At 46.1% G+C, this 22,526-nt stretch overlaps 1 protein-coding gene across 2 annotated transcripts in view; it reads right to left on the bottom strand.

Moving 5' to 3' along the window:
* The window catches only part of CTIF (cap binding complex dependent translation initiation factor), a 403,817-nt gene that overhangs the window by 252,455 nt on the left and 128,836 nt on the right, over nt 1-22,526 (bottom strand). For both annotated transcript variants that reach the window (XM_063959126.1, XM_063959133.1), the window contains exon 8: nt 13,816-13,892. In XM_063959126.1, the coding sequence (XP_063815196.1) occupies nt 13,816-13,892 (77 nt within the window). The remainder of the gene's footprint in view (nt 1-13,815; nt 13,893-22,526) is intronic.

Raw genomic sequence — 22,526 nt, 5'->3', positions numbered from 1 at the left:
CAGAGAAATTACCCTTGGACTTGTCAAAGAGAAGGTCATCAGTGACAGAGGTTATGGTTAAGGGAGGATGACCATTGTGACTAAGGAGGCAAATCCCGGGATCGGGATCGGCGGGATCCCGGAATTTGGGCCCAAAAAAGCCGGAATTTGAATCCCGGAATTGGAGCATCCAATCCCGGGATTCATGGGATTACATTGCGCATGTGCGGGAGGGTGGGTGTGTAAGTAATACTACTTATATTAGGCGGGCGGCAGCCATAGACAAACGCTGAACGCGGTGGCACTTCAAATGTAGCACCGGCCGCCAGCCAATCAGAGCTGGCGGACCGGCAGCCAATCAGGGAAGCTGCCGCAGCAGCGGCAGCCAATCAGGAGCGACTGCTGTGGCCGCTACCCTGATTGGCTGCTGGTCCACCAGCTCTGGTTGGCTGGCGGCCGGCGCTTCATTTGAAATGCCGCCGCGTTCAGTGTGTCCATAGCTGCCGTCCACCTAATAGTAAGTGGTATTACTTACACCCACCCTCCCTCTGTGCAGTGCTAACAGCCTCCCTCCCACGCCGCTACCAACCCTCCCCGCTACCTACACCCTCCCGCCCAGCTACCTACACCCTCCCGCCCAGCTACCTACACCCTCCCGTACCGCTACCTACACCCTCCCTTCCGCGCCGCTACCTACACCCTCCCGCACCGCTACCTACCCTCCAGATGCTCTCTACAGCCTTTTTCACTGATCCCTACTGCAATACCAGGATCCCTAATTGTGACAAGCCAAAGGAGTGTATGAGGGAAAGTCTAGAGGTAGCAGAGTTGAAGAGTTGTCAATGGGGATATTGATGCTGCTAAGATGTTCAGAAGGTCTGAGAATAGAAGTGAGGGGCCATGCTGCAAAGTTAACAAGGAAGTGGGGTGAGAGAACAGGAGGATGGTCGATAAACACAACATGAAGGTGGTAGAGTTGGAGCAGAATGACAGGGTAGGTTCAGGTGATGTCATGTAGATGGTACAGGAGGAAAGAAGCCACCAGATGGTCAGTTCCCAGGCATGGCAGAAAGGGTAAAAGAAATGCCTCTGTAGGATAACGCAGCAGCAGATGTGAGATTGGAAGGGGAAAAACAGGTTTCAGTGATGACGAGGAGGCAGAGGGAATAGGAGATGACTAGGTCATGTGTAAGGGTTTGACAGACCACCTCTGCAGTGCTTGAGAGAAAGAAGATTCTAGACCGCTCTTCAACTTGTTACCAAGCTCGAAAATTTACGATAAATTCTCTAGACTAAAGCCCCATACACACTGGGCGACAGCACAGGACGATATAACGCATACACACTGAGTGACAGCACAGGACGATATAACACATACACACTGAGTGACAGCACAGGACGATATAACGCATACACACTGAGTGACAGCACAGGACGATATAACACATACACACTGGGTGACAGCACAGGACGATATAACGCATACACACTGAGTGACAGCACAGGACGATATAACACACACACTGAGTGACAGCACAGGACGATATAACGCATACACACTGGGTGACAGCACAGGACGATATAACGCATACACACTGAGTGACAGCACAGGACGATATAACACATACACACTGAGTGACAGCACAGGACGATATAACGCATACACACTGAGTGACAGCACAGGACGATATAACGCATACACACTGAGTGACAGCACAGGACGATATAACGCATACACACTGAGTGACAGCACAGGACGATATAACACATACACACTGAGTGACAGCACAGGACGATATAACACATACACACTGAGTGACAGCACAGGACGATATAACGCATACACACTGGGTGACAGCACAGGACGATATAACGCATACACACTGAGTGACAGCACAGGACGATATAACGCATACACACTGAGTGACAGCACAGGACGATATAACGCATACACACTGGGTGACAGCACAGGACGATATAACGCATACACACTGAGTGACAGCACAGGACGATATAACGCATACACACTGAGTGACAGCACAGGACGATATAACGCATACACACTGAGTGACAGCACAGGACGATATAACGCATACACACTGAGTGACAGCACAGGACGATATAACACATACACACTGAGTGACAGCACAGGACGATATAACGCATACACACTGAGTGACAGCACAGGACGATATAACGCATACACACTGAGTGACAGCACAGGACGATATAACGCATACACACTGAGTGACAGCACAGGACGATATAACGCATACACACTGAGTGACAGCACAGGACGATATAACGCATACACACTGAGTGACAGCACAGGACGATATAACGCATACACACTGAGTGACAGCACAGGACGATATAACGCATACACACTGAGTGACAGCACAGGACGATATAACGCATACACACTGAGTGACAGCACAGGACGATATAACACATACACACTGAGTGACAGCACAGGACGATATAACGCATACACACTGAGTGACAGCACAGGACGATATAACGCATACACACTGAGTGACAGCACAGGACGATATAACGCATACACACTGAGTGACAGCACAGGACGATATAACGCATACACACTGAGTGACAGCACAGGACGATATAACGCATACACACTGAGTGACAGCACAGGACGATATAACGCATACACACTGAGTGACAGCACAGGACGATATAACACATACACACTGAGTGACAGCACAGGACGATATAACACATACACACTGAGTGACAGCACAGGACGATATAACGCATACACACTGAGTGACAGCACAGGACGATATAACGCATACACACTGAGTGACAGCACAGGACGATATAACGCATACACACTGAGTGACAGCACAGGACGATATAACGCATACACACTGAGTGACAGCACAGGACGATATAACGCATACACACTGAGTGACAGCACAGGACGATATAACGCATACACACTGAGTGACAGCACAGGACGATATAACGCATACACACTGAGTGACAGGACGATATAACACATACACACTGAGTGACAGCACAGGACGATATAACGCATACACACTGAGTGACAGCACAGGACGATATAACGCATACACACTGAGTGACAGGACGATATAACACATACACACTGAGTGACAGCACAGGACGATATAACGCATACACACTGAGTGACAGCACAGGACGATATAACGCATACACACTGAGTGACAGCACAGGACGATATAACACATACACACTGAGTGACAGTACAGGACGATATAACGCATACACACTGAGTGACAGCACAGGACGATATAACGCATACACACTGAGTGACAGCACAGGACGATATAACGCATACACACTGAGTGACAGCACAGGACGATATAACACATACACACTGAGTGACAGCACAGGACGATATAACACATACACACTGAGTGACAGCACAGGACGATATAACGCATACACACTGAGTGACAGCACAGGACGATATAACGCATACACACTGAGTGACAGCACAGGACGATATAACACATACACACTGAGTGACAGCACAGGACGATATAACACATACACACTGAGTGACAGCACAGGACGATATAACACATACACACTGAGTGACAGAACAGGACGATATAACACATACACACTGAGTGACAGCACAGGACGATATAACACATACACACTGAGTGACAGCACAGGACGATATAACATACACACTGAGTGACAGCACAGGACGATATAACGCATACACACTGAGTGACAGCACAGGACGATATAACGCATACACACTGAGTGACAGCACAGGACGATATAACGCATACACACTGAGTGACAGCACAGGACGATATAACGCATACACACTGAGTGACAGCACAGGACGATATAACGCATACACACTGAGTGACAGCACAGGACGATATAACGCATACACACTGAGTGACAGCACAGGACGATATAACATACACACTGAGTGACAGCACAGGACGATATAACGCATACACACTGAGTGACAGCACAGGACGATATAACGCATACACACTGAGTGACAGCACAGGACGATATAACACATACACACTGAGTGATAGCACAGGACGATATAACGCATACACACTGAGTGACAGCACAGGACGATATAACACATACACACTGAGTGACAGCACAGGACGATATAACACACACACTGAGTGACAGCACAGGACGATATAACACATACACACTGAGTGACAGCACAGGACGATATAACACATACACACTGAGTGACAGAACAGGACGATATAACACATACACACTGAGTGACAGCACAGGACGATATAACACATACACACTGAGTGACAGAACAGGACGATATAACACATACACACTGAGTGACAGCACAGGACGATATAACACATACACACTGAGTGACAGCACAGGACGATATAACACATACACACTGAGTGACAGCACAGGACGATATAACGCATACACACTGAGTGACAGCACAGGACGATATAACGCATACACACTGAGTGACAGCACAGGACGATATAACACATACACACTGAGTGACAGCACAGGACGATATAACGCATACACACTGAGTGACAGCACAGGACGATATAACGCATACACACTGAGTGACAGCACAGGACGATATAACACATACACACTGAGTGACAGTACAGGACGATATAACACATACACACTGAGTGACAGTACAGGACGATATAACACATACACACTGAGTGACAGCACAGGACGATATAACGCATACACACTGAGTGACAGCACAGGACGATATAACACATACACACTGAGTGACAGCACAGGACGATATAACGCATACACACTGAGTGACAGCACAGGACGATATAACACATACACACTGAGTGACAGGACGATATAACACATACACACTGAGTGACAGCACAGGACGATATAACACATACACACTGGGTGACAGCACAGGACGATATAACGCATACACACTGAGTGACAGCACAGGACGATATAACACATACACACTGAGTGACAGCACAGGACGATATAACGCATACACACTGAGTGACAGCACAGGACGATATAACGCATACACACTGAGTGACAGCACAGGACGATACAACGCATACACACTGAGTGACAGCACAGGACGATATAACACATACACACTGAGTGACAGCACAGGACGATATAACACATACACACTGAGTGACAGGACGATATAACACATACACACTGGGTGACAGCACAGGACGATATAACGCATACACACTGAGTGACAGCACAGGACGATATAACGCATAGACACTGAGTGACAGCACAGGATGATATAACACATACACACTGAGTGACAGCACAGGACGATATAACACATACACACTGAGTGACAGCACAGGACGATATAACACATACACACTGAGTGACAGCACAGGACGATATAACACATACACACTGAGTGACAGTACAGGACGATATAACACATACACACTGAGTGACAGCACAGGACGATATAACGCATACACACTGAGTGACAGCACAGGACGATATAACACATACACACTGAGTGACAGCACAGGACGATATAACGCATACACACTGAGTGACAGCACAGGACGATATAACACATACACACTGAGTGACAGGACGATATAACACATACACACTGAGTGACAGCACAGGACGATATAACACATACACACTGAGTGACAGCACAGGACGATATAACACATACACACTGAGTGACAGCACAGGACGATATAACGCATACACACTGAGTGACAGCACAGGACGATATAACGCATAGACACTGAGTGACAGCACAGGACGATATAACGCATACACACTGAGTGACAGCACAGGACGATATAACACATACACACTGAGTGACAGCACAGGACGATATAACACATACACACTGAGTGACAGCACAGGACGATATAACGCATACACACTGAGTGACAGCACAGGACGATATAACACATACACACTGAGTGACAGCACAGGACGATATAACACATACACACTGAGTGACAGCACAGGACGATGTAACGCATACACACTGAGTGACAGCACAGGACGATATAACACATACACACTGAGTGACAGCACAGGACGATATAACACATACACACTGAGTGACAGCACAGGACGATATAACGCATACACACTGAGTGACAGCACAGGACGATGTAACACATACACACTGAGTGACAGCACAGGACGATATAACGCATACACACTGAGTGACAGCACAGGACGATATAACGCATACACACTGAGTGACAGCACAGGACGATATAACACATACACACTGAGTGACAGAACAGGACGATATAACGCATACACACTGAGTGACAGCACAGGACGATATAACACATACACACTGAGTGACAGCACAGGACGATATAACGCACACCTGATGGTCATTCTCGTTCATCTATAATCTATTGAATATGCAGCTCAATGTTAACTATATCGTTGAGCTGCATGTTCGGGGGGTGCGGGGGATGACATCACTGAAATATATCGTACATCGATTATCGTTCAGTGTGTATGCACTGGAGATCTTCCCTAATTAGCAATCAGTGATAAAGCGCTGATTGCTAACTAGGGGAGAACGCCCAGTGTGTACCCGGCTTAAACCCTTTGAGCTAAATTTGAACAGGTTTGGCCATGTCTGGGCCAGTTCCAAAATGAGACCGCTTGTTCGAGCTTATCGAAAACATTACACAGAATTTTCCAGAAATAATCCCCCCCACACCCCCATAGGAGCAGCGTATTAGACCACCATAACGATTCCTGTTCAAATACAATAAATTTCCTATTAGAAAATGTTGCCTTTTAAGCTTGAATGTTCAGGACACTTTATAGTCTCAACTGCAGGCTGAGAACATCACGATTAAACATCTTAGCGGTTACAAAATCCACTCTACGATGGTCAACACAAAAACTAATTTTCACATTTGCGAGTGGCTGAAATAGTTTCCACAGCGCCAGAGAGACAGGTGCACTAGCATACAGTACAGACAGTGATAACACGGACGCGCACTTTACAAGCTGCGCTCTGCATTACGCTCACTGCAGACCATTTAGGCAATAAATGTGATTTCAGACAGGAATGAATCACTGAGATGGAGCACAAGGCAGACAATAGGTCGCACAGCAGCGAGACTGTCTCTGTAGATACATTTTCCCACGAATCTATTTTCATGACTGGTTTCTTAAGCTCGGGATGTGTCTGCATTTACATTTTCCTACATATACGTTCCATTTCCTTCCAAGTTTTGGGGTAAATGAGAGAACACGCCCAGCTCTGTCTATGAACTGAAGTGGGAAAGGAAGAGTGAATGGAGACAATACAGGAATGGAGACAGCTAATGTAGAAGTGTGAGCAGCCCCTTAATTTACCTCACACCTATTACTAAAGAACGGTTCTCCGACTCTCCAGACTAGTATGTGCATTAAGGAGCACTGTTGTCGCGAATCAAATAGACCGTAAGCTCTAAAGCCACATATACTTACAGAGCTGTGATAGTCCACAAAAAACGTAAGCGAATGGGCAAGGATGCCGATAAGCTTCTGTGTACGCAACCAATTCAACGCTTCCATAACACGCCCATTAGAGAGACCATCCACATGCGTCTGAATAGTCGCCTCCAAGATACCGCCCAGCACATTTTCAACACTTCGTATACCATGGGGCAATTCAATTAGCCGCAGGGGCACCTGCCGCTCTGGAGGTATTCAATTAGCAGGGATTACATGACGCACGAGTCTCTGCAGTTGGACGGTACCTCGCAAAGTTAGTGGAAAAATAACAACACAATACAGAGTTCACAAATGGGGGGAGGGGGGGGGGGGGGGGGAACCATTGATTCCGTAGTTTACATAGCTGAATTCTCATTTATTGGCACGGGAAAAAAGCTATTTTATTAAATAGCCTTTCACTGTGCTGCTGGGATTTTTGCCGCCAATTAGTCACAGGATAAAGCCCATGGCTAATTGAATACCCCCTATACGTCTCAATGACGGCTGTGTCTCTGTGCGTCCACACCAGGGAGGCACTCAGGCGGTGACTGCTCAGCAAATTAGGCCCATGCACAATGATAAAAAAAAAGTATTTCGACCCCACCCTTAATGCCTAATTGTTGCAAATCGCACTTCTAAAAGTGTTGCTAAAAAAAGGTCTCATTAACTGCAGGAGCAAACGGAACAAGTTGCATCACTGTAAATAAAATAATGTTTGTACTATCCATGTGCTTGTTCCCTAATTAGGAAGTATATTCATTAACATCACAAGTAGTAATAGACAGCAGTACTGCAGCTAGCAATTGCCCAGTCAGGTCAGTTTATCCAATGTATTCCCTTGGGCAGGTTAAATTAGCCGCTGGTATAGATCAGATCAGGATCTGTGTGTAATAAGTAGGAGACTGGAACAATATGTATAATTGTATGTCATGTGTTTGCAATGTCCGTTACTTACCACAGCTACAAAGTCTTCTGTATTCTTCAATAAATACTCAAAGCAGGAAGTCATTAGTACAATAACGCTTCTCTAATGGAAAATAGGCTCAAACATGAATGTAATAAACGTCGTTACTGTCTGAGCTTATTAAACAGCTTGGTTTTGTTAATTTGCATGTAGAAGTTCAGTAAGCATTACAAAGTTCATATAAGAAGCAGGAATAAAATGGATGGTGGCCTATTTCCTCCCAACGCCAAACCGGTGAGAGACATAACCACAACTTGTACCAAATGTATAGGTAAAAAGCTGAAACGGCAAAGCTGGCCAGTCACTTCCCTGCCAAAATACCATGTGTATTTTATTTCAACATTCTTCGGTAAATTTAGTAGTGGGACCCACAAATATTTAGTTAACAAGACAACGTGGTTATTTCTGGTACAGGAATGGAATCGATTGCGAAATGCTTGGTACTTGGTTTTCGAGATGAGTTTTTGCAGCACCATGCCAAAATGGACCCTGCCTTTTCCCGTACTGCCGGTGGAATCCGCTCCTTAGCGGTCTAGTAGAGCTCCTCACAGTAGCTGGAGGAAGCACTCCCTCGTGAGCAGGTCTGTGCGACACAAAACTCGCTGAGCGGCGGTAACCGTTCTCATTAATATCTCATTGCGAAACGCAACACAATATGCTGGCGCTATATAAATATTTGCTAATAATTTCTGAAAATGTGAATTATTTATAACGCAACACAATATGCCACGCTACATAAATAATTGTCAAAGTCTAAAAATGTGAATTATTCTGGTTAAATCATTATTATCCATTACTTCTGCATAGCGACCAGAAGATCGAAACGGTCCCAGCAGCAGGAGAGGAGTGTGGCGACATTACGGGTGCAGTGACCTGTCCAGTTCCGCAGTGGGTACAGCGCCGCACGTGATAAGTTTTCGTGGCACCATGGGAGGATAAAGTGTTACGACTTAGGAGCAGACGCTGACTACTAAGCTGACACACACACGGGTCAAACAACGCCCATTTTTCAATAAAATGCTCAGTAAAGAAGAGTCCTTATTACCGGATCCCCTTAATACAATTCATTTATACAGTTTTCACATGTTCCACAACGCCCTGTATAACGCAGGGAAGGAAATGAAAAGCAGAACGTTCTCCGCGGTTTGACGTGTATAATTTCTATAAATCTTTCCATGAAGGGAATAGGAGGCTGCGTGCACGACAGGCCGTCCTGCCCACTAAGGAGACAATATGTGCAGCATGCAAGGCCCACGTTGTACGTCCTAACCTCAGGCAGGGGGAGAGACGTGACCGCCAGACCTCTAGCACACGGATGCGAGCCTGGCCGACACAGACGTTTCTGACATTCAATAAAAGAAAGCGAAAAACAACCAAAACAAAAGAAGTGTGTATGCGTTAAGGTGACGGTTCCTGCCCTGTCCTATTATTCTGAAAGTATTTACATTCCTGACTTATTGTCCAGAAGGTATATTCACCTGGATTTACGGTTTACTGTTACATCTCACTTGTCATCACTATGAAGTTGTGCTCTTAACCACTGAGCCTTCTTCTAGGAATTAACCACCATTTAAATAATAGGAAGTACAGATGTGTCCTCTGCAGTCACGCTAAACAGCCCTTGAAGTCGCGCCATGTTGGTAGTGCAGAGCATATTTTTTTGTGTATTAGATGCAAAGTAATGTAACAGGACGCACGAGCAGCTTCTGCTGTTTAAAATGATATGCAGCATGCCTATATTCTGTGTGTAACTGCGGCTGTATCTGCATACGAAATGACACGTGACAGTGTGTTCAAGGAAAACACTAGCATAGCATTTTGTATGCAGTCGCACACAGAATACAGGCATGCTGCATATCATTGTAATCAGCAGAAGCTGATCGTGCGTCCTATTGTATTACTTTGCGTCTAAGACGCATTTTCACGTAAACAAAATCCCCAAAATTATGCTTGGCGCTACAGAGTCGCACAGCACTCACGTGTTATGTGTAACACAACTTGTAGCGCACAAAGCAAAGATGTAAGAGGACACATCTGTAGACATTGTCCCTGGCACTGCGTGGGGTTATTTTCTCTCCTCCCTCTCTTTTCCTCCTTTCTCTCTTCAGCACTCCCCCCCCCCCCCCTCTTACGCCATCTCTCTCCCTTCCACATCTCCCTCTCCGACACTCCTCCCCTCTTTCTCTCCCCTTTTGTTCACGCTTTCTATCTCTCCCACTACTTTCTCTCTCTTTTCCGGTCTCTCTCTTTTCCTTCAGTCTTACTCATATTTTCCCCTCTCGCTCTCTTTTTGTCAGACTTCAGTGCCTCCTACAGCTCTTCCAAATGTTTATGCGCCAACCAGACAGTGACTTGCGACATCAATGCGTCGTCTTGCATGCAAGTACACCGCGGACCTGACGCGATGAATTTCTGATATAGATTATCCATTTTTTTTTAATCTTTCCTATTGTACTTTTTGGGACGTCCTGGCTTTTTCCGTCTGCCTACGACCTGTGCACTTTCTTCCTTTCTGTTTTACCTTAACACATTTTTGATTGTGGATGATGCTGTGCTGTCACTGGGTGATTTTCCGGAGTGTCTGTGTGTTTTTATCATGAGGTGGTGTGTGATAAGTAATTATCTATATAACGTCCCTTCTCCCATTCCGCACAGAATGGTTTACAGTGAAGGTGTCATCTTTGTAACCATATTATATAAAGGGTCATCTGAGCACTGCTCTCTATTATAGTTGGTCATACTGAGTTGTTCGCTCGCTAGCAGTTTTTAGCAGCCGTGCAAACGCTATGCCGCCGCCCACCGGGAGTGTATTTTAGCTTAGCAGAAGTGCGAACGAAAAGGATCGCAGAGCGGCTACAAAGTTTTTTTGTGCAGTTTCTGAGTAGCTCAATACCTACTCAGTGCTTGCGATAACTTCAGACTGGTCAGTTCCTGTTTTGACATCACAAACACGCCCTGCGTTCTCCCAGCCACGCCTGCGTTCGGCCAGCCACACCTGCGTTTTTCCCGGCACGCCTGCGTTTTTACGAACTCACTGAAAACGGTCAGTTGACACCCAGAAACGCCCACTTCATGCCAATCACTCTGCGGTCAGCAGTGCGACTGAAAAACTTTGCTAGACCTTGTGTGAAACTACATCGGCTGTTTTAATAGTACGTCGCACGTACGCATGCGCAGAAGTGCCGTTTTTTTGCCTCATCGCTGCACAGCGAACGAATGCAGCTAGCGATCAACTCGGAATGACCCCCATAGTCCGGTGTGTGCATATAAACCCGTTGTGTCAGCCCGGCACATCCGCTTAGTAAATCCTGGCTCCCGTCCAAATCGTGCGTTGAGAGTGGCTTTAAAAAAAATATCCTTTAATCATGAGGAGGAATGAAAGGAGTTACGAGCACAAGCTGAACATGTAAAAGAAGAGTTCCTCTTTATGGAAAGAATATGAATCCCGCTAATTAATGGCATGTGTGAATCCTTTTCAGGCCATACAGGCTGAGACAAGCCCACAGTCCACACGCTGCACTCCCCAGCTGTCAGATCTATAGGATAGTAAATTAAAAACTACCATTTTAATTTTTTTAAAGGAACTTTCATCCCTTAATAATGATGGTTCAAGAAAAGAACTTTCAGCACAGGGCCAGACTGACGATGGGGCAGAAAATGCTCCAGCTCCAGGCCACTACATGAAAATAGGCCCACCAAGACAGAATGAGCAGTGACCAGAGGGCCACACGGTCAGCAAGAAAACATATGCACTGAAATCGTATTTCTATTTACCTCACAAAAATAATGCAATTTTGACACTTTTACATATTTAGAGATACTGTAAAGAGTGCACACTCCCACAAGACTGACCACACCCACCTGACACTGGCCACACCCACACGGCACGGGTGATTGCTCCTCTCATAATACAGTAGAACCTTAAACAACGTCAGCCCCAGGCTCACACGGTCCTTAATCTGGACCTGTTTTGTCCGAAAATGAAACCATTTGACAACGGAAAGGAGTGATTTTTTTTTTTTTTTTTGTTGCAAAAACTTCCAGAAGGGCATCTGTCACCCACAGAGAGGTGCCATTTTGTGCCTCAAACCAATATTAATCCAGGACTAAGTGTCTTATGTGTGGTGAATATTAATTCAAATTAATTCTGTCTGAAAACAATATCTTGAAGTGACGTATAAAACAAAGTAAAATAAAAAATGTTAAATTAAAACATCAAGTTTACATCTGTCAAAGTATGGAAACCTTTACATATACAATTGGGTTTCATAACAATGCTTTTACCCTTCTAACATGGGAATAAGTTTTGCTGCCTGATATCAGTTTTCTCATAGTCTATCTATTACATGGGCAGGTGTATTTTGGTTAATAATTCACTTTAAAGCAGCAATTTCAAAACATTCCTTTCGTTTGTGGTTAAGCACCTTTTAAGCATGCATCTGATAGCTACTGTTCTTAGGTGTCCTTCTACAGATCATTACCTCTTTTTTCAACACCTCTCTGGTGAGAAAACAAGTATGGCTTCCAGATTCAAAGATCTTAGCATGTCATGTGATAGCATGTGAAGGAAGTCACACAGGCTCTCAGCTTTTCATAGTGACAGCATAGGTGAGGGATGATTTCTCAGTGAAAACACAGCTAAGAGGATGATCCAAAGCCTCTCCTCTGCTCGCTACACCATGTGCCGTGTGACTGTGGTTGCCACGGCAGTCCCATACCATGGGGAAAATCTGAATGGTCTGAAGTCCAAACCAATGAGAAAGGCAATTACAAAGCTACTACTTATAACCTGCCACAGTGATTGATGTTACCAGAAAACTACCCCTCATTATTTCACACTATTGCTGCTTTAAGAGCCATTAATCACCTGGCAATTACAGATTTTTATTTTCAAAAGCTACAAGAACGTGCTCTGTTTAATGGAACTGGATTTGTGCCTTGATAACAGTTCTGTGACTCTGACCAGGGGCCTCAGAGGGAGGCGCAAGGAGAACCCTGCTTCGTATCACACCAATGTAAACACAAGACGAGAGAATACGGACGGGGCCACTCTACATTAGTCACTAGGCTGCAATCTATTTTGTGTGACGGCGTCTATAACTCCAGAGAGCAAAATGTGCAGCAGTTATCCTGAACGCACAAGGCCAGATCGCAACGTTCAGTGTCAGGAACGTTGGGCCAGAAGGCTGGGCGCTTGCCAAATAACGGTCGTGGGGCCATATCAGCCTACAAACCCATCCGCTTCTCCGACAAACAGGTAGTTAGTTACTGTAACATAAGTCCTCTAGCCAACCATGGAGCACAACAGGTTCAATGAGTAGAAGTGCAATAAAAGTAACAAGAAGCCGTATTGGACGGCGGGTTCTAACGCTTACCTTCGGTCGTTTCTTTTTCTCCTGAATAACTTTTTGGTGTGTGCGATCTCGGCTTCATTGGGCAGAGGGTGATACGCCTGGGGGGGGAGAGAAGAGGATGGGAGAGTTACTCACCATTAGAGAAACATCACTTCAAGTAACTTAGGGGGACATTTACTAAGCAGTGATAAGAGTGGAGAAGTGAGCCAGTGGAGAAGTTGCCCATGGCAACCAATCGGCACTGAAGTAACATCTATAATTTGTATATTATAAAAGGATTCAGAGCTGCCGATTGGTTGATGGGGCAATTTCTCCACTGGCTCACTTCTCCGCTCTTATCACTGCTTAGTAAATGTTCCCCCTAGACTTCTATAAGAAGACTCATAGGGGCAGATGTACTGTATTAACCTGGAGAAGTGATAAAGCAGTGATAAGTGCAAGGTGATAACGCACCAGCCAGTCATTACAGTTTTGAAAAATGACAGTTAGGAGCTGATTGGTTGGTGCGTTTTCACTTTCCACTTATCACTTCTTTACCCTTTTCCAGGCTTAATAAATCTGCCACAAATAACCTAAGATGCTGGAATTTTGTGTGAACATAGATACAACAGGAAAATCAGCGATTTCTACAACTCTATAAAGATCTTTTCAATATACGGGGAGAACACATTACCAAGGTAACGCTAGCGGAGAGTTCGGCCACCTCCGAGAACATCTTCAGAACACGAAATAAAGCCAGGAGAAGTGGTCTCCCATTGCTACTGAATAGATATGTCCTTGTGTGGATTTATAGACCCAGGCTTTTGTACACACAATACATCTGCTTAGTTTACAGACAATAGTCCAAGACATTATTCCATGTACCTTAAGGTCCCTGGTTTGAAGGTTAACAAGGAGCCCACACAGAGTTAGATAATAGTGGGGCAGATGTATTAACCTGGAGAAGGCATAAGGAAGTGATAACTCGGTGATAAGTGGAAGGTGATAAGGGCACCAGCCAATCAGCTCCAACATGTAAATTAACAGTTAGGATCTGATTGGCTGGTGCGTTTATCACCTTGCACATATCACTGGTTTATCACTTCCTTATGCCTTCTCCAGGTTAATACATCTGCCCCTCTGTTACATACCGACAGTCACTTAACATGTTACCAGCCAACTTGCAGGAACACTAACGGGCAGATATATTAAGCCTGGAGAAGTAATAAACCAGTGATAACGCACCAGCCAATCCGCTCCTAACTGTCACTTTACATATTGGAGTTGATTGGCTGCTGCACTTATCACTGCTTTATCACTTCTCCAGGATTTAACACATCTGCCCCTAATTCAAGCAACATTCTTTGGGTGAGACCGTTATCAAAACCGTAGTTAGGGTTTCTTACCTCCCGTCCGCAAGTACTGGTCATGTTTTCTGGATGTCGATAATCATGCTCGGGTGAGCTGATCTGTTTTACTGGGTCAGTAATTATCCCACCTGCATCCACAGAGAGACATCAGAAAACATGACCTGTTGGGAAAACTTGAGTTGGGGTTGAGAACCACTGCCTGTGGCACTCCAGCTGCTAGGCAATTACATATCTGAGCAAGCCCTGCCTCATTATTAACAGGATCTATTTGCAAAATTCTGGCAGGGCATGCTGGTACGTATAGTTTCACAACAGCTGGAGTGCCACATGATGCCTACCCCTGTAATAAGTAATGCTCAGACGGAGAGCAATTAACATATCAATCCAGGTAGTAAAATGTGAATATATCGCACACAAAAAAACACCCAATTGTATCACAGCGAGGAAACGGCTCCGATGCTGCGTTTATATTTTACCGGTATATATTGGTGAAAGTAAGAGCTAATGGACAGGGATGAAACGTTCTCTTACTACAGCAGACAAGTGGAGGTAAGAGAGTAGAAAACTTTTTCAAATAAACACAAAGTCGATTTAAAAGTCAATACATTGTAAGGCTAAACAGAGCGGAAATCGCTGCAGGCTTTCAGGGACGTAACGTCTCTCTATATGGCAGATTATCGCTCTCTGTCACGGGGAACTGGCCAATAGAACGGTTCTGCAGACTATAGGGAAATAAACGTAAATTCTCAGGACAATATGTAGAAGGGGATGCAGGAAATGAAGTGAATTAATTTGATATATTTTTACGTACGAAGCTCTACGGCTGAAGCCCCAATATTTAAAAGATCCCCCAAAGAAAAGTGATGACGACAAAGTGATGGTAACAAAGAGAATATTGGATCAAGTCCAGTAATAGATTATTAAACGAATTGGACAAATAGTGGGAGAGACAAAACGCAGCGAGAATTGCTCCTTAGCGATATCACTTCCCTACTTATTTATGCGCCACTGCATTGACCTTCACATGAAAATGGCAGGCTGCGTGCACCGGCAATAGAGAGCGCTCTCAAAGCCTTTAGGTAACGTTGGTAATTTATTTCTGGGAGTTCTGTTCCGTCTTCTCCGCTCTTACCACTGGGTAAATGATTTTCCTCTGGATAAAGGTACGGCAGTAAGGGATAAGAATAAGTGCAGAATAAGGGTATAAGAAAGTGATATATAAAATCTGACCTTACAAAACATGTGTGTGTATTTACTGATTTACACAATGCAGGATTTTCCTGGACATCGCCATAGAGACTGCAGCCCGCTCTGATCCGCCTGTTGCGGCGTGGCACCTGGTTACAGTGGGAAGGACCTGGCCCGCCAAGGTTGGTACACATCTCACCTCAACACGGATATGCACATATATAGATATACAGACATGTTATATATACTGTATATTAGTCTGAATGTACAGGATCAGAGCGGGACGCAGTTGTCCACTTGCCAGGACCAGCTCACTAATTGTACGCCTCCAAGACACTCGCAAATATGAAAAACATTATTCCTTAAAGCGAATCAAAAGCTACAGGAGGCCTAAACAATCACAGGAAGTAAGTCTGTAAAGTATGTACTTCCAGCATCGGCCAGCTAACGTTACCTCACAATCACTACTGTGCGCCATTTACCTGAGGCGTCAAAGACATTACATAGAAATACAGTCTACGAAATGTCATCTCCACTGGAATTACAGCAACCCACTGTGCGCTCGTCTGTCCCGGCTGTACCTGTATATACTGATGGACAGCGACTGACTGTGTGCTCACCTGTCCTGGCTGTATATACTGATGGCCAGCAAATAATTGTGCGCTCACCTGTCCTGGCTGTATATACTGATGACCAGCAAATGATTGTGCTCTCATCTGTCCTGGCTGCATATACTGATGGCCAGTGACTGACTGTACGCTCACCTGTTCTGGCTGCATATACTGATGGCCAGTGACTGACTGTACGCTCACCTGTTCTGGCTGCATATACTGATGGCCAGCGAGTGACTGTGCGCTCACCTATCCTGGCTGCATATACTGATGGCCAGTGACTGACTGTACGCTCACCTGTTCTGGCTGCATATACTGATGGCCAGTGACTGACTGTACGCTCACCTGTTCTGGCTGCATATACTGATGGCCAGCGAGTGACTGTGCGCTCACCTGTCCTGGCTGCATATACTGATGGCCAGCAACTGACTGTACGCTCACCTGTCCTGGCTGCATATACTGATGGCCAGCGAATGACTGCACGCTCACCTGTTCTGGCTGCATATACTGATGGCCAGCGAATTACTGTGCTCTCACCTGTGCTGGCTGCATATACGGATGGCCAGCGAATGACTGTGCGCTCACCTGTCCTGGCTGCATATACTGATGGCCAGCGAATGACTGTGCACTCACCTGTGCTGGCTGCATATACTGATGGCCAGCGACTGACTGTGCGCTCACCTGTGCTGGCAGCATATACTAATGGCCGGCGACTGACTGTACGCTCACCTGTGTTGGCTGCAGATACTGATGACCAGCGACTGACTGTGCGCTCACCTGTCCTGGCTGCATATACTGATGGCCAGCGACTGACTGTGCGCTCACCTGTGCTGGCTGCATATACTGATGGCCAGCGAATGACTGTGCGCTCACCTGTCCTGGCTGTATATACTGATGGCCAGCGAATGACTGCGCGCTCACCTGTCCTGGCTGCATATACTGATGGCCAGCGAATGACTGCACTCTCACCTGTGCTGGCTGCATATACTGATGGCCAGTGACCGACTGTGCACTCACCTGTCCTGGCTGTATATACTGATGGCCAGCGACTGACTGCACTCTCACCTGTGCTGGCTGCATATACTGATGGCCAGCGACTGACTGCACTCTCACCTGTCCTGGCTGTATATACTGATGGCCAGCGAATGACTGCGTGCTCACCTGTCCTGGCTGCATATACTGATGGCCAGCGACTCACTGTACTCTCACCTGTGCTGGCTGCATATACTGATGGCCAGCGAATGACCGTGCGCTCACCTGTCCTGGCTGCATATACTGATGGCCAGCGACTGACTGTGTGCTCACCTGTCCTGGCTGCATATACGGATGGCCAGCGAATGACCATGCACTCACCTGTCCTGGCTGCATATACTGATGGCCGGCGACTGACTGTACTCTCACCTATGCTGGCTGCATATACTGATGGCCAGTGACTGACTGTGCGCTCACCTGTGCTGGCTGCATATACTGATGGCCAGCGACTGACTGTGCACTCACCTGTCCTGGCTGCATATACTGATGGCCAGCGACTGACTGTGCGCTCACCTGTGCTGGCTGCATATACTGATGGCCAGCGACTGACTGTGCGCTCACCTGTGCTGGCTGCATATACTGATGGCCAGCGACAGACTGTGCGCTCACCTGTCCTGGCTGTATATACTGATGGCCAGCGACTGACTGTGCGCCACCTGTGCTGGCTGTATATACTGATGGCCAGTGACTGGCTGTACGCTCACCTGTGCTGGCTGCAGATACTGATGGCCAGCGACTGACTGTACGTTATAAATGCTATTATATTATGGTAGGATTGCAGCATTTGTACGAGAGCCAGACATCCCCATGAATATGAAGTGTCTAGTATAATGGTAGAGAAACCTACAACACTCACTCTCTATGTCCAGAGAGTGTTACAGCCCATGGCCAAGGTAAAGAACAGCATAAAGTGCAGAGCAAACCGTTGCCTGACTCCCCTCTGCAGCGTTCCTTATAAATTCCATATAGGCGGAGAAGCTGAATTAGAGATGGACAGTGAGTCACATTTCCGAACGCTGGCAATCGAAAGCTGAAAGATCTGTGTAATTGAGGAAGTCAGACTGTAGACATAGCGGTTATATGAACTCTCTGGACCACAGCTGTCTGTCAGGCTGCAGGGTTCCTCTGCTGTACACACAGCACAACTTCCACACAACTGAATCTGGAACACTGGGAGACATTAATCTCTTCACATCAGAGGATCTGGTTATTCTGGAGTCTTACATGTCATTTTAATACTCTAGTACATAATGTTTTTTCGAAAATGTACATTGGCTTGCAAAAAAGAAAATAAAAAAAGGGGTGGGGGGTTTACACTGCAAAGCCACCCACCCGGTCAGAATCAGCAGTCTTCAAATAGCTTCTGAGGTAAGTGACCCACTCAAAGGGCTGTATGTGACAGGAACAGTGACATGATGTGAGAATGGAGGTGGCAGGAAGCCACAGACAGACTTATATAGTAAAAGAAACAGGGTCTCCCAGCAGCACAGAGTATATCAGGAGATGAGTGATGTGTCAGTGAGGAAAGGACTGCATGTGACGGGGCAGTGACATGATGTGAGGAGGGGAATGGAGGCAGCAGGAAGTCACAGACTGAGAGTTATATAGTGGGAGGAGCAGGTTCCCCAGCAGCACAGAGTGTATTAGGAGAGGAGTGATGTGTCAATGAGGACAGGGCTGCATGTGACAGGGGCAGTGACATGATGTGAGGAAGAGAATGGAGGCAGCAGGAAGTCACAGACTGAGAGTTATATAGTGGGAGGAGCAGGGTCCCCCAGCAGCACAGAGTATATCAGGAGATGAGTGATGTGTCAGTGAGGACAGGGCTGCATGTGACAGGAGCAGTGACATGATGTGAGGAGGGGAATGGAGGCAGCAGGAAGTCACAGACTGAGAGTTATATAGTGAGAGGAGCAGGTTCCCCAGCAGCACAGAGTATATCAGGAGATGAGTGATGTGTCAGTGAGGACAGGGCTGCATGTGACAGGGGCAGTGACATGATGTGAGGAGGGGAATGGAGGCAGCGGGAAGCCACAGACAGAATTATATAGTGGGAAGAGCGTGGTCACCCAGCAGCACAGAGTATATCAGGAGATGAGTGATGTGTCAGACATTTCATGCTCTGGACACAAAAGGCTGTTAGATTCAGAGTGGGATCTGTCTGTACTGGAATAATATTAGCACAGGTCACCCAGCACCTGACTTATAAAGTGGAGAAGATGTGCAGGGTAAGCCAGTTACTGGGCTACAAGTCAGGACAGCGGTCCGACTCCTGAGGAAGATGCTGTGTGTTTTCTGGCCAGTGTATCCTAATCAATTAAGAAAGACAAATCCACCACACACACTTACACAAATGGCTGCCTATAATATGTATGGCAGATGTACACTAAGTGAGCAGCGCAGGACAGGCTGCGAGCTCCAATACTTTTTGAACCTGTCACTAAAACTTGCTATGCACTTGGTAAACTCTGTCCAGCAGTCATAAGCAGCCCACACCAGGGACCCACACATCCCCCTGACAATGGGAGGAAGAGGGTGTAAAAGGGAATTTCATATGGCTGACCGCAGTATTGTTCCAAGTCATGGAAAAAAGCTTCCTCCAGACTAGCACTGACCACATGCCGCTAGGAGTCAAAACGCGTCGCGTCGTTTTCTGATACTGAGTCGGAGGGACAGCGACCCAGTCACAGGTACCTGCGGACAATCACGTATACAGAGTTCTCTGCTTGTGAGGAAACGAAAACACACTGGACTCTCATTGTCGGAATGATTGTTCAAAAATACTGGCAAATTATCAAAGATTCCGTACTTCTCAAAATAAGACGAGAAACAAAGGTAATATAAGGATAGACGTTAGAATTTTAAATCGCTTTGTGAAAATGGCGTTTAGCAGAGCTCCTCGTAGTGACTAGGAAAAGGATCTCGCCAATCAGCTCTGCAGGTATGCCATTTTAATAGAGCAGAGGTCAATTATTTATGGTTTATATGTGTATCTGACCAAGAGCAGTGTCATGAGGTAAGGAGGGGAAAAAGGCGGGAAAGCGGAAGCCACAGAGAGATAGCACAAGGACCACTAGTAGCACCAAGTAGTGATGCCAGGCTTTGGTAACATGGCGGCAAATGCCGCCATGTTGGTGCCTGTTATCAATTACAGTTGGGAGCTGTAGGCTAGCACCCCTTGCGACAAAAGGTGGATCTTACCCAAAGTCAATGCACCCTTTGGCTTTTTGTGCAACTTCACTATTTTCAGATGCAGGTTAATTTTTACCTCACATCTTGGCTTTTTCAGCCGGCCTACATACAAATCAGGGGTGGATAAACTAATGTACTAATCAATAGCCAGATCTAAGAAACAGTATGATCTTTCAGGTGTAAAAAGGCATCCGCTTGGAAGGCAAGCATACTCCTAGGTGCTCTGCGGTTTGTAGTGCACCCATACCTGGGCTGTCTAATATTGCTAAGCATTACAACTCTTCAGCGAGGCTTTAAGCGACCCTAAGGGGTTAATAAATGGTCAAACATCCAGTCGCATCATGAAGGCCAGAATGGGTCCATCCGGTGTCCCCTGTTGCTGTAGCATTCAGCAGGTCACGTACTGCGGCTCGATAATGGCCCTTTACCTGGCGGCAGCAGACAGGAAGCTCGTGGTGTAAAGAACCTCCAGTCTCTTACATTGTAACCGAGTCTATTTATAAACCCAGCGAGGAAATGATGGAGGGAGAAGGGGGGTCGGGGCTCTCCTACCAACGCTCTCATTTAGAGGTCCAGGAAACGCTTTGCTGCATTATTTCCTCCAGCGAACTATGAATGTCAGATTGGATTGAAGAAATAAGGTTTCCCAAGATAGATAAAACTCAGAATTTATTTCCCATAGACACAAACACAGAGGGGAGGGGGTCTCAGGGGCGCCGGGGAGGACAATGGGAAGTACACAGAGTCGGAGCAGATATTGACAGCCCCGTCACTGAAGACCACCGCTGGACGGCCTGGGAAAATGAAACAATAACAGCCATTAAGGGACCTTTTTTTTTTTTTACTGAATGGAAGCAGGACAAAGGGAAACTATGTTAAGTCTTGTTTTAGTGGAGGCAGCCATTCATGAGCGGGCAACCGCCCTGTGGGTAGCACCAGTCTACAAATGCCACCTTCAGGACTTAGTGGCACCACTAAGGCATGTAGATGGATAGCGGGCGCCTTCTCTGTGTGTAAACAGGTTGTTCACTAGAATCAGGTCCCGCTTAAAAAAAAAAAACACCTAACAAAAACAAACCTAATCCTTACCCTCTCCTCCATTCGTAGGCCCAGATTTATCAAGCCTTGGAGAGTGATAAGTTGCACGGAGTTAAAGTACCAGCCAATCAGCTCCTAACTGCCATTTTTCAAACCCAGTCTGTAACATGGCAGTTAGGAGCTGATTAGTTGGTACTTTATCGCCGTGCAATTTATCACTCTCCAAGGCTTGATAAATCTGGGCCTTAATGCTTCAGCTGTGACTTCCAGACTTATTGTTGGGCACATGGGTGTGGATTATTAGAGCTACACTAAAAAGGTC

The sequence above is a fragment of the Pseudophryne corroboree genome, chromosome 1, assembly GCF_028390025.1.
Source record: "Pseudophryne corroboree isolate aPseCor3 chromosome 1, aPseCor3.hap2, whole genome shotgun sequence".
Taxonomy (NCBI): Eukaryota; Metazoa; Chordata; class Amphibia; order Anura; family Myobatrachidae; genus Pseudophryne; species Pseudophryne corroboree.
This window is presented reverse-complemented; position numbering and strand designations above follow the sequence as displayed.